Below are 19,653 nucleotides of genomic sequence, written 5' to 3'. Positions count from 1 at the left end.
CAAATTTTATGAATGAGGAAAGAAACCTTTGTATGTGTCAGATAGGCTCCATACAGGTTTACAACTCAGTCCAGCTTCCATTAAAAGCAAGGGCAAAATCTTACTGGTTCAAAATTGAAAACCCTCTAATATTTTAGGTATAGATTCTACAAGTTTTCTGCATAAATCAGCTTATGTCTATGACAGTCACAGTGATATTACTTTTGTTCTTTCTTCAATATTTTATTAATAAACTATATGTTTTACGGTGTATAAGTATACTTTTACCCTAGCACTTCAACATGGTGTCTAAGCATTTGGAAATGAATATAAAATTATAGCTATTCAGATATTAAAAAATTGCGTTTTTTGCATTTAAGAGGTCTATTTTTAGGATAGTTACCTTTTTATGTGGAGATTAGTATTGGAAAACAGTGCATGTACATGTTCTGATCTTTTTGTGTATAGTAAACATGAGCTACTTTGAGGTAGCGATTTAGTTTAAAAACTGGGCAACTGTTTTGGATTTGTCACCATATCCTTGGGTAGAGGGGTACAGATGGATGCATGACACATCTGTTGTGTAGCAACTTGTTTTTCTTTGATAACTTGCTTGTATGACAAAGAGATACAGTTTATCAGATGAATTTAATAGTCTAATCTTCTGCCTTTTTTCTCTTTAGGTTGCAGCAATCTATAAAGATTCGAGTATTGGAAATCTTATAAATATAGTTATTGTAAAATTAATAGTAATTCACAATGAACAGGTAGGAAAAATAAATATTAAAAATTTATTTTTAATAGAAGAAACAAAATAAATGAATTTTTCTTGTAATCCCGAAGTTTAAAATATTTTAGTTTTAAATACAAAATATTTCCTTGAACTATATATATAGTTTTTTTTTTTAATAGGACACTGAAGGACAAATGTGAGGTTAACTGCAGAGCCTTTATTTAATGCCTACATTTCCCCATGTCTCTATTAGCCTTTCCTGTTGACCTAAGTGGACTATATCAAAGCTTATGGCATAACTACCTATAGTGTGGTTATAGTAATGGAAACATGACAGGGAAACATGACAAGAAAATGACAGCTTTTATAGAGGGTTTTCATGGAGGGTTTTCAGCCCTAACAGCTCTAATATTTTAAGATTGTAAGAAGTATACACTTTTCAAATACATGTGTCTGTCATAAATGTCTTGTCACTCTATTTTTTTATAAATTTAATATGTGGTTCATGTTCCCATACAGTGATTAAAATAATGGATTCTCATGACTGATAACTTGTAGCTAAATAAGATTTGATCCTACAAACAAATCTGTGTGAGTGAACTCTTATGAGTGAGGAGTCCTGCTGACTTCCTTTCTATGCACAGTCGTTGTTTTGCAGATTAGGGGCACAAATGACAAAGTAATAAGTGCAAGTGCAAGAATATTAAACTTTTTTTTTTTCACCCCCCATTTCTTGCTTAGGAAGGACCAGCTATCACTTTTAATGCAGCTACCACTCTTCGTAATTTTTGCTTATGGCAGCAAGCACAAAACACTTTGGATGATGCTCATCCTTCTCATCATGATACTGCTGTTCTTATCACTAGGTAGAGTATCTGAAATAGCTGTAATTACTCAGTTAGGTGAGACAAATGCTTCAATTTATTTTTATTTTTTTTAATATCATGCTGTGTTGGTAGCTAACCATCTGATAAACCTTTCACTAGAGATGATGGAAATTACTTAGACCTGAAACCGTTATAAGGAAACAAAGTCTTTAACCATCGTACATATACGTGACAGGGATGGGGTCTTCTGCATAAGGGAGTAAGCTGAAGTATGCAGTGAAGTTCAGCTCCTGATAGTCCAGATGTAATTAGAACTTCCAAAAGCTTACACATAGAAAACGTTTAAATATTAGTATATATTCTTCCTGTACACCTGTTGCCTCACTGAAGATTCTAATGTTCATTCACTGAAATATATATTTTCTCTTTTGCGGTTCCCTTTCATTATTTTTTTCCCATCGTACTCAAGTTGGACACACTCCAGCAATTCAAACTGTTTGATATAAATTCCTGAATTTTATGTTGTTTTGGCAGATCATCTACTACATAAGGTAGTTTCAAGTATATTGTGATCTGCAAGTTTTTCAGCAGCATGTCATGCTCGATCTACCTTCTGCATTGTAGAGAAATAACATAGCATTTGAATTTCATTCTTTGCAAGCTATATAGAAAGCAATACTGTGAGCTTAGTCTGTTGAATTTAAATTACTCCTTTCACTGGAATGCAAATTGTTTGAATGGACTGTAAGATTAAAAATTGAGAATCAGATTTTCAATTGCTGTAATTAATATAGCAACAATGAAATACTTTAAAATAGTTATTTTTATTTAGTGTAATAATTTTGAATAAATCCTTTCTTTCAAGGGAAGATATCTGCAGAGCTAGAGAGAAGTGTGATACTCTTGGTGAGTTATACTTTTTTTAATCAGTATGATTTTTATGACAGAAGATCTGTAAGAGAATTTCACTGGAGGGAGAAAAATTGGTTAAGAATAAATCAGAAAACAGGTGCAAAATTTAAGTCACATGGACAAAAAAAATCAGCTTCTCAGTGCTATTCTACCATACTGCAGTGCCAGGTCGTTGTTAGTTTTGTGGAAATTTGCTGCATAGTTGAGGCATGACTTTCAACTCAGGTGCCATAGTATTAGTTTATAGAGTCACCCCTTCTACAGGAAGATTTATTCTGTTAAGCTTTTATATAAGGATTTAATTTTGCAGGTTTAGCAGAGCTAGGTACAATGTGTGACCCACTACGCAGCTGTTCTATAAGCGAAGAAAATGGATTGAGTGCTGCCTTTACTATAGCCCATGAGCTTGGACATGTGTAAGTACCTATTTCCCAGAAGGTAAATGTTTTTTATTTTTCTTTGAATATGACCAATTTCCAGTCATTGGTTCCATGTTTCTAAGAGTTCTGCTATGTCCTTATAGAGGAGTCATTATTTTTGCCCCTTGCAGTGAGCCAGCTCTGCCCACCACCTAGAGTTAGAGAAATTGTGAATTTTACAGCCTGGTTGGTATCCTTAATTATGGGAAATACTGGCCATACCGTTGTATTCTGTCCTTTTGTCATATGAACTGGTTGGGACACTGGGACAGATACCTTAGATGTGCAACATAGTCCTGTTAACTCCAACTGCATTCTAGTCCTGATAGGAATATACCTTTAAGAAAAGACAATTGTTAATATAACACAGAAATATTCTTCCTTTTGTTTGATCATTTCAGAACACAATAGAGTAACACAAAGAGAAATACTTTACACAGAAAAATAAGAGGAGATGACAGCATTTTATTTTATGAAGCATACCTCATCAGTGATGGCAGAAAGGTGCTATACTCTAGCTCCATGAGGCATGTCACAGCGTAGGTAACGACGTTACAGAGCTCAGTAGTTAGCTTGTTGATTTTCATGTGGCTGGAAGTTCATTTAGATGTATACCATTTTTCATGGTACTTATACCTAGATATAAGACAATGTGCTAGTTGTGTAAATATTGGTGTGATCTGTAGTTTGTTTTTGTTACTGAATAGAAAGAGTTGTGATGGGAATATCGGGATGATAAGTTATGGACAGTCTCGGGGTAGACAGTATATTCAATTGAGGAGATGGGTTGTTCATTTAAAGCGTCATAGTCCCCAAAACTGGAATTTTTCTGGTAAGCTAAAGAACTACATAATTGTAAAATTCTTACTGTGCCCAACATTATATAATTAGGAGCATTTTGGTTAAGAAGAGAATTTTGTAAGACATTTTTTGAGATATCCATTGCCATAATGTCAGGGAGTCATACTACATGAGTCCTGTTAAGTTTAAAGAAGTTTTAAAACTCCAAACTCAAGCATTTGCTGCTACAACAAAGAGAGTCTCAATGAATTATTGCTGAATTTGTTTTGGAGTTTTTCTGTTTTGCTTTTTAGATTTAATGTGCCTCATGATGACAGTTTTAAATGTAAAGAAGCTGGAATTAAACATCAGTATCACGTGATGGCTCCAACTTTAAATTATCACACAAGTCCATGGACCTGGTCAAAATGCAGCCAAAAATATATCACTGAATTTCTTGAGTAAGTATCAATAAAATGCTATGTATTTTTTTTTTTCTATTTCATGTCTTTCTGAGAAGAAGTATTGCTTAAATACCAGTTTTGTGGTGGTGTTAGATTTAACCACTGAATTGTAGGGTCTCAGTCCTCCAGGAAAACATACGTGTTTAATTCTTTGGATGATTCATGGCTTTGTTAAAGTTGCACTCAATATATAAAGCTAAGAAGATTTTTTTTTTTAATATAGTGGTGGTGTTTATTGAAAAACTCTTTAGTATGATTTTAGTAGGTCGGAATAGGCACACTTTATTTTAGGAAGTTTTTATATAAAACATAAATGGTAGGTATATTTTAGACAATACCATACTTTTTTTCCTCTAAGAAAGTGAAAGCAAAAGAACTCCTTAAGCTTGCTTTGTTCTATAAAATGCAAAATCCAATAAAGAAAAATCAAGTGACCTGGTTTATTTTATTTTCAACTAAAGTCATTATATAGGCAGGTAGGCATGCAAACCTTGAACTCTACTGAGATATACATGTGTAAGTGTTGTGCGAGTAGGCTCCCAATGAATTAATTAGGAGCAATTTATTCACATTTTGTTCCTGTTCTTACAACAGTACTGGTTATGGTGAATGTCTCCTAGACAAACCTAGTGGAAGAATATATGATCTCTCCTCTCAGCTGCCTGGGTCGATGTATGATGTGAACAAGCAGTGTGAACTTATGTTTGGTCTTGGGTCACAAGTGTGCCCGTACCTGGTGAGTGAACATCGCACAGAGTCATGCTCAATTCGTACTAAAAAATCACTAAAACATAGGTTAGAAATGAAATGTCAGGACTTCTGGTTTCTGAAGAATTTTATCCTGAAACATGTCAAAATTGAGGTTCTGTTTTGTTGAAGGGGAAAGAGTTCAGTGGAGAGCATTTGCAGATCCATATGCTAGAAAAATAGAACTAGAAAGTAAGATTAATTTGTTTTGATTTGCACATCTCTGAATGTGATTATAATTTCCTTAAAAGATCTAAAACTGCATAAATTAAGGCTTCCTGCAATTACTGGAATGGAATTATTTCAACACTTTTTACAAATGTTTTCACATTATAACTCCTATCTGACATTAACAGGTCTTTCTTACCTGCCCCTTTTAGTGCTTTTTAAAAATCTATAATATAATAAAGTCCAAAGCGTAGATTCTCTCTACTTGGTCAGTCAGAAAATATTTTCATACCTGTTAGAGAGTATGTTTTTTATACTAACCCAAAAACTTCTTTAAAGCAAAATTAGGATCTGGAACGACAACTTGAATAGATTAATAAACTTGTATGTTGAAAACTTAATGTGAACAGTGCAATGTAAAATAAATAGAAATACAACATTATGCCTTCATTCATTACTGTTGAGATGTCACACAGTTAAATTTTGGACCAACTTCTCAAATAACTCTGCTGGCATTGCACTGCTTGTTGGAGCTGTTTAAAGGAGAGAATTTAAGATCATATTCAGACTGAATTAGGTGAAGCTGTTGGTGAGGTAATGTGTAGTTTAGGAAGAGTCAGACTTTATGGGAATATTATAGAAAAGTAAAAGGGGATTCAAAGACCTGAAGATGGTGTTACTGAAGACTGTTTCGTAAATTTTGTAATCCACAAAGGTTATTTGTCAATTAAGAGTCTTGTAACAATTTGAAAAGGAGGCTTTCTTCTTAATTTTCTAGTCAGTGTATTTTTAAAAATAATTCCAGTTAGTGTCTTTATCTAGGGATTGTACTCAAACTGTGCTACATAGTATCAGCCATAATCTCTTACGTGCTTTTTTTATTAAACTGTCTACTGAATTAGAAAATGAAGTTATCTGTTACTTCTAATGAGATCAGTTGCAAATATTCCATATTCCTGCCTGGCCTTATGCAAATTTTTTTTTTGTTGGGTTTTATCTGTGAAAAATTGTAGTACTAATAGCAAACACTGCACTTGTATAGTGCATAGTGTGAGAAAATACAAATCTACCAACTAATGTAAAAAACGGTGTTACAGGTACAACACAGGTAATCTTATTTTCTTTTTAGAAACAATGCAAACGCTTATGGTGCACAAGCACAGAAGGTGTTCACAAGGGTTGCCGTACTCAGCACATGCCTTTGGCGGATGGAACAGTTTGTGGCGTGGGAATGGTAAGCCTTCATGTGTTTCTCAGTACTTGCACACAGCAAAATCATTGATGTAGATAAGAAAGATCAGTGCTTGCTGTAGTGGCAGTACTGCCCCTGTGGCATACTGATTGTGTGAACAGTATCTACCTGACTTTACCTGCAGTTTCTCTTAGTCCTGTAATGTTGTGAAATAACATAGGTTGTCTGTTCAGTGTACTGATAAAAGCTTACAGATGACATGTTGGTTAAAAATAGGTGGAAGGCCTCAAGGGAAAGTTTCCATCTTCCATTTTGTTTGAAAACTTCAGATCGTTCATAACAAGTTGTTTTTTGCCTCATTAGTAGTGTTCCAAAGATTAATTTCCTGGAAACAAAACATCCCAAAAGTGTGTTTCCCCCAGTTTGTCTTATTGAGGCTCTTTCACTGAACCAAACTGAATTAAGTATGACTGACTTAGATATAGGAATATACTTCTTTGGAAAGAGGGACTCTTTGGATTAGAATCCTGGTTCCGGTAGATATTTGTACATTGTATCTGTTTCAGATAAAGTATGAAAGCGTCTATTGGTATCTCTTTATCTACTCCAGTAAGTGTCTTAACCACACATAACTAGCACTGATGTTCTGTCTCGCTTATTTTAACAAAATTCAGGATACTTGGATCTGTTCAGTGCTAAAAGCCAGGAGCTCTTTTCTCACTTATACCCTAATGTGGAAGATTCTACTTGGCTGTTTGAGGTATGGATTGAATGCTTTGACACATGAAATGGAAGCTGAACTTCCTACACCCTGCTCATGGGTTTGTTTGGTAAAGAGTGTTTGGGGGATGAGGGCTCAGCTGACTACTTCCTCATTTGGCAGGTTGCTTTTGAATGCAGATCTTGATCTGTATCCTCTGAGGATACAACCTGTCTTGGGCTGTTCATAAAAGTCATTAGTATTTAATTAGTAGGCATAGTCAAGGCACATACAGAACCTTGATAGAAACAGAAGTGCTAGAGGCTAGTTGAATCCAGAATTACTAGTGAGGATTTGAGGGGTTTCATTTTGGATTTGTATGCAGTTTGGGAAATGAACAGAAATAAGGTGCTTGAGTTCTTTGCTGATCTCATCTTTGGCTTCTCACGTCTCAGTTCACCATCAGCAGATACAAGTATTTTTCTACCTGTCAGGGCGTTGAGAGAATAAATATTTCAGAGATTTTTTGACATGCTCTGATATGACAATGATTGGCTCAAGTATGGCAGGTTTATTATGTTGAGCCACTTTTAATAGTAGTGTGCTTTGGGAGCTTCAGGGGCTGTGACTGCAATATTAATTTTTTATCTTTTTATAGTTTTATAGGTTCAAAGATGATTAAAAAAATATGAGGTCTAGTTTCTGTTTAACAGGCTGCTATATTTCACTCAGTTATTACTAAAATTTCACTCAGTTATTACTAAATCTTCTCTGGTAACTTTTAATCTTTATATATGGCTTTTTTCTTTTTCTATATTTGGTAAGACAGTAGTAGTGAGGAATTTGAAAATACTCTCTTAATGGATAACAGTTTAGTGGGTAGACTATCTCAAATGGTTTCTTTCTGTCTTGCAAGATTAGGAAGAGTTATTTGAAGGTTGCAGTGGAAGCTTTGCTCAATTAAATGCTATGCATGCAGCTGGAGTTATAAGGTTTAACCTGTTTTTACAGTCAGTCACCGATCAGAAAGGAAGTTCATCTTTATATAAACTTCATGTCTAAACTTTAAGTCAATTGACTTGACTCTTATTTGCCAACATCAGAGCATTTCTTTTATATAAGAATATAAAAACTTATTTTATGCAATTACCGGAGTGATACAAGTTTTCTCTAAGAAGTGAAAAGCTAATTACAGTCATTACCTTTGAAAGATGTAAGAAAGAACAGCAATTAAGCAGACAAATTGTCAGCTGTTTCTGTCTAAGGGGACAGCTCCTTTCAAGCTCAGTGAGAGAGTTTCTGATGATGATAATGGAATTCAGACATGGTGACTAGTTATTGTAATTAATATTTACCAGCATGCTAAATACATTTATATTTGGAATTATAAGCATTTTTGCTGTGTTGAATACAGGAAAGATCCATTTATGGCATTTGCAATTTTAGTATCAACATTTAAGCTTAGATTTGACACATGAGTTTATTTTCATGGTAATCTTTAGTTTTTCCTTAGACTATGTGTCCAATTAGTGGATCTTGCTCTATGCATTGCTCTAGCAGTCCTTGTATCTGTTTTTCCTCAAAATATGAGAAGATATAATATTGTAGACTCACAAGTGAATGAGCAAACAGCTTTTTTCCAAGTGCCTACACTTCCTAATGGAATATCTTGCCACATGCAATCCATCAGCATCCATGTATTTTGAAAGAGAATTGCATTTTGTATGTCTAATAGTGCACACACCAGGAGACCTCAGTGACTTTTTAATATATGTAATACTACTGGTAAGTGTGAGTAGCATCTTCTTATAACATTAAAGGGAATATATAGCCTAACATTTCAATGTCGTAGAGAACAAAGAAAATATTTTCTTGGGACTTAGACCATTCCCTGTATTAATTCTGTACAGTTAATATTACTATCTAGAATTAATATTACTAAAATGGAAAACTTTCACTTTTACAGTAATTTACTCTCTAGTCAAATTTATTTGGTCTGATCACAAACTGTACTTTGTTCATCTTAGAGTTACCTGCAAAAATGAATCATATTTGCTTGTTGGGCTTCTGCTGAAGTATCTGAAAATTTCTCTCTGCATCCTCTTTTTATACATTCTGAGTGCTTAAGTCTGACAGTAGCCCATAGGTAGCAATTCTGCCATGTATGAGAACAGTTTCTGACTCCATTGATATTCACGTTGTGTCTCACCACTTCAGGTGCTTTTTGTTTGCTTGTTTGGCTTCAAAAAGATCCATAGGAAGTCTAAGCTTCTACCAGCTCTTCTATTAATTACATCACACAGACCTTCACTGAAGCAGAGGCTGCAGCCTTTAAATTCTTTGGTCTGATTGGTTCTTCAGAGACAAAATGATAGTGAACATATCTAGACATGCCATATGTAAATATTTGCTAGTTTTACAGTGGTGAATTTCTACACACCGTAGGGCTATATTAGTCGTTGCTTGAAAGTGTTTCTGGTGTTTTTTTGTGAGAGGTATTATTAAATACAAAGGTATACATTCCTGGATTGTCTTCCTAAATACAATTATATCATATAAATAGAATATAAAGTTTTTATTAGAAAGTTTTGGGTTTTTTAATTGTGTAATGAGGCACAATGGCATGAAAAATATCAAAATGGTTAGAGCTTTTTCATCTGTGTGTGTAATCGAAGTTACCATCACAGTATCTTCAGAGGTAAGAAATATGCTGTATGATTAGTTGGAGGTAGCCTGCTCACTGAATGCCACAATGAATTTTGTATATACAGTTGTAATTTTTGTTATGTTGGTATAAACTATATGTACAAATGTCGTGGTTTGATTGCGGAGTGACAATAAAACCGTGGCAGATGTATTGTTAACCCTCTCTCCCCCCTCTTCCCCCTTTAGCCCCTCCCTCTCCCCCCTTCCCACTAAAGACAGGTGATTGGGAGGGAAAGAAGGACAGAGAGAAGAGAGTTGGAAAAATTAAAAATGTTTTACTAATGCTACTAACAAGAAATAGAGAAAATAATACAAAATATACAAAACCAATCTTGAAAGTCCCGCCAAGTGCTCCGGCAGATGTGGGGCCGGCACCCGAAGTCCTGGACTGGACTCTGCAGCCAACCGGAGCTGGATTCAGTCTGTCACTAGGCCTCAGTTCACAGGGACAACTCGCAAGGTCCTCTCCCAATGTCGGCCATAAGGAAAAGGGACGAGATCCTCGTGATCCCCCACTTTTATATGAAGTATCACGTGAATGGGACGGAATACTTTAGTTGGTCAATTTTCAGTTCACCTCCTGCTTGCACGTCTTGCGGGATGCATCATTATCAATGACCTTGCATTCCATTGCTATGTCTACCAAAACACATACCTAACTTTCAGGAAAACTGCAGTTAGTAAGAAGACTTTAGCCGACAGGGAAGTTCACTAAAAGAGAAACTTGTTTTTAACAGAACCAGGACAACAAATTAAAAGCAGAATAAATCACAGTAAGGATTTATATACTGCGTTGAGGACCAAGATACCAGAGGAGAGCCCTCTGTATTACAAGGCATATGAGACTGACTTTCTATTAAGACAGAAACTGGAATGCTTTAATTGGCCTGGTTTCCTTCTCTTAACTGTCATAACTTTTGTTGCCATCATATTCCAGGTAGGAGCTAATTTGCTGGAGGTTTAGGAAATGTGAATGACTTAAAGTAGATCTTTTCGCTCTGCTTCCTCTTAGACTTACTTGTTTCATTCTAGTCAGAAATTTCTTTGTGCTTTGAAATTTCTGCAGACCAGCAGGCTCTTGGTATTATCTGTTCGGATTATGTTTTCAATTGCTTGCTTTCTTTTACTACCAGTTTACTTTATATTTGGGGGGTGACTATTCAAGTGTTTCTGTATTAAGGAATGTACTTGTATTTATTCTGTGGGATAGAACAAAAGATTTCTCCTCACCTTGAGCACAGGAAGTTTGGTGTTTTGTTTTGTTTTTTCCCTTTCTTTCTGAAATTCCAAAAAAATGTGAGTTTGGAGAGTGATTCGGGTTTTGGCATGTTGCATATCTTTGTTCAGATTTAAACAAACAAACAAGCAAACTGTGGCAGATAAAACTATCACTAGAGTCAATGTAGGCCCACTGATGAATGAGGTGGGTGCCCTGGTGACAGAAGATACAAGAGAAGGCAGAGTTACTTAATGCCTTCTTTGTCTCTGTCTACTCTGCCGGAGGCTGTCCTGAGGAGCCCCGTACCCCTGAGGCCCCAGAGGAAGGCAGGACAATAGAGGAGTTTGCCTTAGTTGATGAGGATTGGGTTAGGGAGCAATTAATCAATCTGGACATCCATAAATCCATGGGTCCAGATGGGATGCACCCGCGGGTGCTGAGGGAGCTGGCTGAAGTCATTGCTGAAGTCATTGCTGAAGTCACTCTCCATCATCTTTGCTAAGTTGTGGGAAACCAGAGAGGTGCCTGACGACTGGAGGAAAGCAAATGTCACTCCAGTCTTCAAAAAGGGCAAGAAGGAGGACCTGGGTAACTATAGACTGGTCAGCCTCACCTCCATCCCTGGAAAGGTGATGGAAAAACTTATCCTTGGTGCCATCTCAAGGTATATCAAGGATAAGAGGGTCATTAGGGGCAGTCAACATGGCTTCGCCATGTCAAGTCATGCTTAACCGACCTCATAGCCTTTTATGAGAACATAACAAGGTGGATTGATGATGGCAAAACGTTGGATGTGGTCTGTCTTGATTTCAGTAAAGCATTTGACACAGTTTCCCACAGCATCTTCACTGCTAAATTGAGGAAGTGTGGTCTGGACAATTTGGTAGTGAGGTGGACTGTGAACTGGCTGAAGGAAAGAAGCCAGAGAGTCGTGGTCAATGGGACAGAGTCTGGTTGGAGGCCTGTGTCTAGTGGAGTGCCTCAAGGGTCAGTACTGGGACCAGTACCATTCAATATATTCATCAACGACTTGGATGAGGGAACTGAGTGCACTGTCAGCAAGTTTGCTGATGACACCAAGCTGGGAGGAGTGGCTGACATGCCAGAAGGCTGTGCTGGCATCCAGTGAGACCTGGACAGGCTGGAGAGTTGGGCAGGGAAAAATTTAGTGAAATATAACAAGGGCAAGTGTAGAGTCTTGCATCTGGGCAGGAACAACCCCAGGTTCCAGTATAAGTTGGGAAACAACCTATTAGAGAGCAGCATAGGGGAAAGGGACCTGGGGGTCCTGGTGGACAGCAGGATGACCATGAGCCAGCACTGTGCCCTTGTGGCCAGGAAGGCCAATGGCATCTTGGGGTGTATTAGAAGGGGGGTGGTTAGTAGGTCGAGAGAGGTTTTCCTCCTCCTCTACTCTGCCCTGGTGAGACCACATCTGGAATATTGTGTCCAGTTCTGGGCCCCTCAGTTCAAGAAGGACAGGGAACTGCTGGAGAGAGTCCAGCGCAGGGCAACAAAGATGATTAAGGGAGTGGAGCATCTCCCTTGTGAGGAAAGGCTGAAGGAGCTGGGTCTCTTTAGCTTGGAGCAGAGGAGACTGAGGGGTGACCTCATTAATGTTTAGAAATATGTAAAGGGTGAGTGTCATGAGGATGGAGCCAGGCTCTTCTCGGTGACAACCAATGACAGGACAAGGGGCAATGGATACAAGCTGGAACATAGAAGGTTCCACTTAAATATGAGAAGAAACTTCTTCTCAGCGAGGGTGACAGAACACTGGAACAGGCTGCCCAGGGAGGTTGTGGAGTTTCCTTCTCAGGAGACATTCAAAACCCCTCTGGACACTTTCCTATGTAGCCTCATCTAGGTGTTCCTGCTCCGGCGGGGGGGTTGGACTAGATGGTCTTTTGAGGTCTCTTCCAATGCCTAACATTCTGTGATTCTGTGAAACAAACAAAAACCACCAAAACAAAACACAACATAGTGCTAGCAGGTAGAATCCCTAGATTCACTGCATCTGTTCATAATTCTAAATCTACAGGGCACCAATTTTCAGAGTGCAGTAAATGTCATTCACAGAAAATACGGAATGTGATTTTATGGAGGAGTGTGATTAAAAGGAGTAGTAAGCTAGTAGTATTATGTAAAAGAAATATCTACACTATTGTGTGTAATCAAACTGGTTACAAGCCAACTGATATTGAAACTCTTGACACATATCCATCTCCAGCTTACACCCGACTCAGAATCATGGTTTCTGTATAATGAAGTGATGCAGTTTTTAGCAGTGTAGTTTACATGATACTCCAATAATGGTAAGTCACCTGCTGGAGTTGGTGATACACATCTGAGTCAAAAAACCCACCTCCAAAGAAGAACACTTGGTGAAACCATCTATCTTCTAGGAGTGGCATTCTCAGAACAAGTCTTTTTTGCTATTAAGATGACAGCAAAAATACCCAATAAAGTGTCTCTTTTTATAATTATTTTTTGAGACACCTGAAAGGGTGTCAATCTGATCCTTAATGGATTCTGGAGCTGTATACAAATATGCCTGTATTCCGTTGATTCCTTGTACATTGGAAGGGGGAGGTAGGAGGTAGCCATGTGATTCTGACCCAAACTTGTGTTTTACGTAATGGTGGTTTGCTACATAAACACTGAAAAAACAAGTGTTAGAAAAGTCTGGAAAAAGCTATTTAACAGCAAGGGCTTCACATGATACAAAAACCAGTTTGATTGGAAAGCATGTGCCTTGTGTGTGTATGAGAGAAATATTCATTGCTTCTATTCACTGTAGGCATATTGTATGGATTGAGCTAGTGTCTCTAAAAATATCTGGAATAGCTATCAAGTGAATTAAGATTTCATCCTAGTCCCTTTATAGCCACATAAGGAGGGGAATACAGGGACAACTGAGAATGTGGATGCAGACCAAGAAAGGATTGCCTTGATCAGTCAAAGAAGTAGCAGTCTCTGATTCTGAGGTATGTTTGCTGTTCTTCAGGTGTAGGTTACTACCCATGTATTGATTTCTTTTAAAATCATTGCATTGCTTGAATACCTCATGAATGTAATATATGAAGGTAGTTAATCTGAGAGAATAATTCCTTTTGTGTTTTTGTATATATGTCAAGTAAGTATAAAAAAATTGGATGGATTTTAACAGAGTTGAGTATGGGGGAATATGTTAACCATCTGGGAAGCAGCAGCAGATCTTTTGAACTGTAAATACAGACTAACATGTACTAAAGGGCTCAAACCAAGAGCTTTTGTTATAAACTGGGATTTTTGTAAAATACTTTTCTGATGAGATGTGATTTCAAAAAAAGTAAGTTTTCTCTGGTAATGTATCAAGAGAAGAATTAAATATGTAGATTTTTGCAAAAAAAAAATGAAAAGGTTGAAAAAATGATTAAAATATTGTGGATTTTGTTGGTAATTTATGTCATCTGAGTAATAAATGTAGGCTTATCTGAGAATCCATGCTACAGAGGGGCCTGAGAGGCCATAATTACAACTTTGGTTAGACGCTTCTTCAAGCTCCAGTGATTACTAACTGCTCTATTTTCAGTTTTTATATGCTCTAGGCCCCCCTTTTTGTACTGGTTTTTTCTTTGAGTAATGGGCTTTCTTTAAGTATGTGTACTATAGGAAGAAGCTGGAGAACGGACATAGGTCTAAGGTGCAGCAAAATGTTTCCTTTCATCCCCTTGCAGCAGACAAGGCAGAGAGGTCTGTAGCAGCACATTCATTCAAGGGAATGAATGGGAACATCCCATAGAGATAAATACAGCCAGAAACAAAAGCTCTGAGGTTTGTGGACTTGAGCATTTATCTGAGCATGTATTCTTATCTTCCCTCCCTGCTCATGGGGTTATGTGCTGAATGTAAGTAACTTCTAAGATTCATGCTACTTTTCCAGCTCTAGGTGATTGGAATCTACTTTGAGACAGTTTATGCTCAGACCTCAGCTACAGGCCAGATACTTCGTAGTGAACTGGTCCTGTGCTACAGCACTGTTTTAAGAGTTTATCTGTTTTGTGGCATCAGCTATGCCTATTTTCCTTTCCTGCATTCAGTCCATTACAACTTTCTCTTCCTGTGCTATTCACTGACTCATAGTCATTTTCAGGGCCATGTCTGGATATCAGGAGCAAAGAAATCGTGTTTATAAGGCAAAAAGAAATCAGAACAATAAAACTGGATATTTGGAAGGCAAAATACAGAGCATGATGTCCACTTCTGCAATGCTGTGCCCTTTTAATTTTCTCCTCATACTGTCTTCAGTGTTCAATAATCTTCTTTCCTTTTAGAAGCACCAGCAGCTACCAGCAACATCTGTGGAAACATTCTGGTGTCTGGAACTCAATGAATAGCTTTTCCTGAGCCTCATTTTCTGCAAGGCTACATGGGGCTCTAACGTGTGAAATTATCTCCCCAGACACTGAGCATCATTGTTTCAGTCTTTGCCCCCAGACCTTCAAAACCCATGTGTATCTCTAGGACTAGTATGGAAAACATAGGCCATAAGAGTGAGCTTGGAGTCCTTTTGCTGCTGTGAGTCATAGCAGGCTGTGTATGAAATACTTGATTTCAGAAGAGCTCTAGTCCTGTTCTGTATGCATCTCTCACTCTCCTTGATTCAGCTGAAATCAAGCGTAGCCTGGCAATTAATGCTTTAATAATTTCTTTCAAAATCACTTTCCTGGAAATCTAGCAAGTTCAATAAACTATGAGATAAGTTGGAAGTACCTGAAATCAGTTTATCAAACAAAAATTTAATCCATAAGCAAGATTTGAACTGCTTATTATAAACAGTTGATTAATAAATACAAATCTGGGTACCTGTAGGTTCATTGATCCCAAATTTGGACCATTAATCCTCTCTCTCATCTCTTTGGGTATAACTTCATGTGAATTTGGGTCAGAATTTGTCTTTTTGACAGAAAACGAACTGTTGACCAAGTGGCACAGTTGCTACTTGCTGTAATCAGTATGTTTGGAATTGCAAGTGATACCCACTTTACATGATGCATACATTATAGTTGCCATAACAAATGTAGCAATTATATTGAAGTTTATGAAAGTTCTGTGTATCATAGTATTCTCAGTGAAGCAATGATTCACGCAAGCACAGAGAAACATCTGGAATGTGTCTGGTGCTGGCGTTTTCTACTGTGACTTCATCGTGCTGCTTCTGTAGGAATGCAGCAGCAGAATAATGGCTGAGACAAGTTTGTTGAAAAAGCTATTAAAATCCCAGATGCGAACAAGTGCTTTGCATTTTTATGGATCAGAATAATGCTGTTGTGGGTATAAAATTTTTTTTTACAACTTTGTCTTTTCCAGAAATCTCCATTCGAGTTATTGTAAATGTTTTTGTAGATGGAGGAAGAACCTAAACTCCAGGTCGCTGTCCCATATTTAGATGCAGTATTCATTTTGTGAAGTGGGATTTAGAATCTTCAGCCTGTAGTAGTAAATATTATTTCTTAACATGCCAATTGTCATTTCTTGGAAAGGCAAGGTCTTAATGTTTCCTCATATTTACCTTAAATGTTTATATTGTACAGCCATATCTCTTATTTCTAGGTACTGGGAGGTTTGGGTACAAAAGTACCCTAAGGGCATCTTGGAAAATGTAATAAAATCTAACAGTAAGCACAGCAGTGAGAAAATCGTATGCAGATATGCAGTGAAATAGTGGTGTTTTCTTGGTGTTAAGTTAAAGCATTAGTGTTAGCATCAATTGAGTGATGATCTGGCCAATTTGCTGCATCATTTAAATGATTGTATGACAAGATAGATGTAGCTTGAGTTCTGTGTTTGCTTTGGGCTTGAAAATCAACTGGAATGGCCATATTCTTAGAGGAAGGCATTCAGAGCTTCAGAGATATGTCCCATATGCAAGAGTCGGCCTGACGAATTATACAGGCAGACAATTTTATTGCCTAGTTGGATTAAGAGCTTAGGCAGAATTCAAAAAGGAGAATCTGATTCTGTGACAAATTCCTGTTCTGAAAGCAAAATGATTGTTAACGTATGAGCATAAGTACCAATATAACGAACACATATACTAATTAGGAAAAAAATGCTTCTAGGAATTATTTTATGCAGTGATAAAGCCACTGAACAACACTTGAGTTTTGTGTCATTCAGGTACGTTCAGAAAGACTGCATGCATCATTGCTGTGTGGTCAGCAAAATTTATGTTAATTGATAGTTCCTACAATAAATTTGTAACATCATAATAACTCTTGAGAAATTCTATGCAACATTTAAATTAGTTTTAAAAGGGGATGGAATTATGGAATAATTTTATCTGCTCTGTATCAGAGGTTCTTAAATTGTTTTGTGTGGCAGAGGCTTTAGTTACCAAAACCCTTCTAGACTCTAAGGTAATTTGAAGCTGGTTTGTGTCACAGGCAGCAGAGAGACAAAGCCTAAGCTTTAGAAATAACAAACAGTTGAGTTGATGGAATCTGTTCTGATTATTCTAGTGACTGATCCATGTCTGTACTGCAGGGAAAGATGGAATAAGCCACTGCCTGTCAGTATGGCTAGGAGAATCCCTCCTGATAACAAGCCTAATGATCAGTATAATCCTGAGTCTGCAAACAGTCATCTAAAATAAAGAATTCTCTCTATTGTGTGTGAGCACTGACCCCATGTAGTCCATCTTGCCCAGTGTCTTGTCTCCAGTTGTGGGGAACCTTTGATGCTTCAGAGAGTGTTTGGAGTAAAGGGCAAAGCTGAGGAAACGTTATCCACATAGAAGTCAGCGGGGGACACCGTGCTGATATAATTGTGTCTTGTAAATATTCTATTTTAGTGTGTAAACTATTCTACTGTGTTATGACCAAATATACCACTTGGGATTTTCTAAACCATACAAGTAAATTAGAATTCCAACTGCCATAAGTCATCAATAGGATTAGTGTTGGTAATTCCTGCAGGTTCTTTGGAAAAAGTCACACATGCATCAATCATAAGATTCTTATTTAGACTTTTTAGTCATGTACTTTTTGAGTAACCACTGAAGTGGATAAATATTTTCAGAGTCAGGGCCTTAGATAGTAAAAACTTAAAAGCAAGAGACTGATCACTTGATTCTTCCAGAAGAAAATAGCTAGTAATTACAACTTTCTATAAATAATAACAGTTTACAAATATGGGGTGGTGAAGTCTCATAACTGACGTGACCACAACAAACTTTGTCATCTGAATAATGTAAATGCCAGCGGATTAAAGGAAAATTGCACCTTTACGGAAGTTTTCAGTTGAAAATAGGTAGTTCTTCAGCAGAAATAAAATCTGTAATAACACAATAGATATTACACTGTAGTATCTTACTTCAAGAATTATTACTTCTTTAAATATTCATTTTTCCTGGCAATATTTATTAAATTAGTATTAAACATACTGTAAAATATGAGTAAAAATAGAACGTATTTTACACCTATTGTTATAGGTGAGAAAGTCTTGAGTTTCAGCATAAATCTCTAGCATCATCTTGCTTTAGCATAAACAAGGTCATAAATGCTTGAAAATTTGTGTGCTTTTCCCAAAAAAATCCCACTAGATGTTTTAGCTTTTGGGATGCTAAAAACACCCTGAATTTCTTGGTGATTCGTTATCACACCTTTTCACTGTTTTTGTATTAGCAAGAATTTCCAAATTAAACTGGGAGAATTTCATAGATACAAGAAGTCTGTAAATCTATTTTTGAAGTTTGTGCATGAAAACATGCCAAGAATTCAAGATTAGGATTTTGAGATTCTTGTATAGGCATTTCATTAAAGTGACAAGACCTAAAGATATCTTCAGCATCCAGTAGATTTCATAGAGAGCGAAGAACTCTAGACAGCAGTTTTGAAAATATGACTAGTGGATAAGATATCTTATAGGAATTTGAACAATTTAGAAAATGTCCAGACCCAGATTAAGAGCAGAGAAATCTTAAATTTTGTTATTTCTGTACCTAAAATATACAGTAACCTTTTGCTTGACTTAGAAATTTTATCTTGTTTGTCAACTGTGCAGCACTGCCGCCATGGAGTTTGTGTGAGCAGAGAAATGGAGATGCATCCTGTAGATGGAGAGTGGGGACCATGGGGACCTTATAGCTCATGTTCAAGAACTTGTGGAGGTGGAATCAAGAGCACCACCAGGCTGTGTAATAGACCAGAGTATGTTTTTTGTGTTTTACATTACTGCATAATGAAGATATTATGACATAACGAGTTGGTTCAAAACAAAATGAAGGTATTGTGGGTTCTGCAAATTAGTGTGAAGCGCCAAAAAAAAAAAAAAAAGAGCTTGTTCCAGTTATGTTTCAAAAGAGAGAAAAGTCTACAGACTCTAATATGCAGAGAACTGTTACATTACTCCTGTCTCAATATCATTCATCTTTACAGAAATTTCTAAAGACTTAGTTTGGCTGGGTCTTTTTTTTTAATTATTATTATACTCTAAATGCTGAGGGTTTCTTAAAACATTGAGATGCTTTATTTGGAGTAAAAGCTGCAAAAGAAGTGGATGCGTTCCCTGGTAATCTTTTTAGTGAAACACTTGATTTGCTTTGATTTAAGGCTTTTTCACGGCATCACCGCCAGTAATGCCCACCAGAAGCACTGGTTAAAGCAGAGTCATTTACAACTTACTTCTATAATAAGAAACTTCTTTTGACTGCATAATTAAATGTGGGTTTCATTCTCTATTATAAAATTCAATGAGAACTTTAGTCTTAACTTCTCCAGAAGCAGAACCATATCTACAGCCTGGGTAGTTCCAGGTTTTGTTTA

At 36.8% G+C, this 19,653-nt stretch overlaps 1 protein-coding gene across 5 annotated transcripts in view; it reads left to right on the top strand.

Annotated features, from left to right (window-relative positions):
* Positions 1 to 19,653, top strand: part of ADAMTS20 (ADAM metallopeptidase with thrombospondin type 1 motif 20) — a 101,529-nt gene that overhangs the window by 27,764 nt on the left and 54,112 nt on the right. For 4 of the 5 annotated variants that reach the window (XM_065627921.1, XM_065627923.1, XM_065627914.1 and 1 more), the window contains exons 5-12: positions 663 to 746; positions 1,454 to 1,578; positions 2,405 to 2,445; positions 2,762 to 2,867; positions 3,965 to 4,111; positions 4,709 to 4,850; positions 6,159 to 6,263; positions 18,893 to 19,038. In XM_065627921.1, the coding sequence (XP_065483993.1) occupies positions 663 to 746; positions 1,454 to 1,578; positions 2,405 to 2,445; positions 2,762 to 2,867; positions 3,965 to 4,111; positions 4,709 to 4,850; positions 6,159 to 6,263; positions 18,893 to 19,038 (896 nt within the window). The remainder of the gene's footprint in view (positions 1 to 662; positions 747 to 1,453; positions 1,579 to 2,404; positions 2,446 to 2,761; positions 2,868 to 3,964; positions 4,112 to 4,708; positions 4,851 to 6,158; positions 6,264 to 18,892; positions 19,039 to 19,653) is intronic. The other variant, XM_065627934.1, reaches the window with a different exon arrangement.

This window comes from Caloenas nicobarica, chromosome 1, assembly GCF_036013445.1.
Source record: "Caloenas nicobarica isolate bCalNic1 chromosome 1, bCalNic1.hap1, whole genome shotgun sequence".
NCBI lineage: Eukaryota > Metazoa > Chordata > Aves > Columbiformes > Columbidae > Caloenas > Caloenas nicobarica.
Note: the sequence above shows the minus strand (reverse complement) of the source record. Positions and strands in the feature narration are given on the sequence as shown.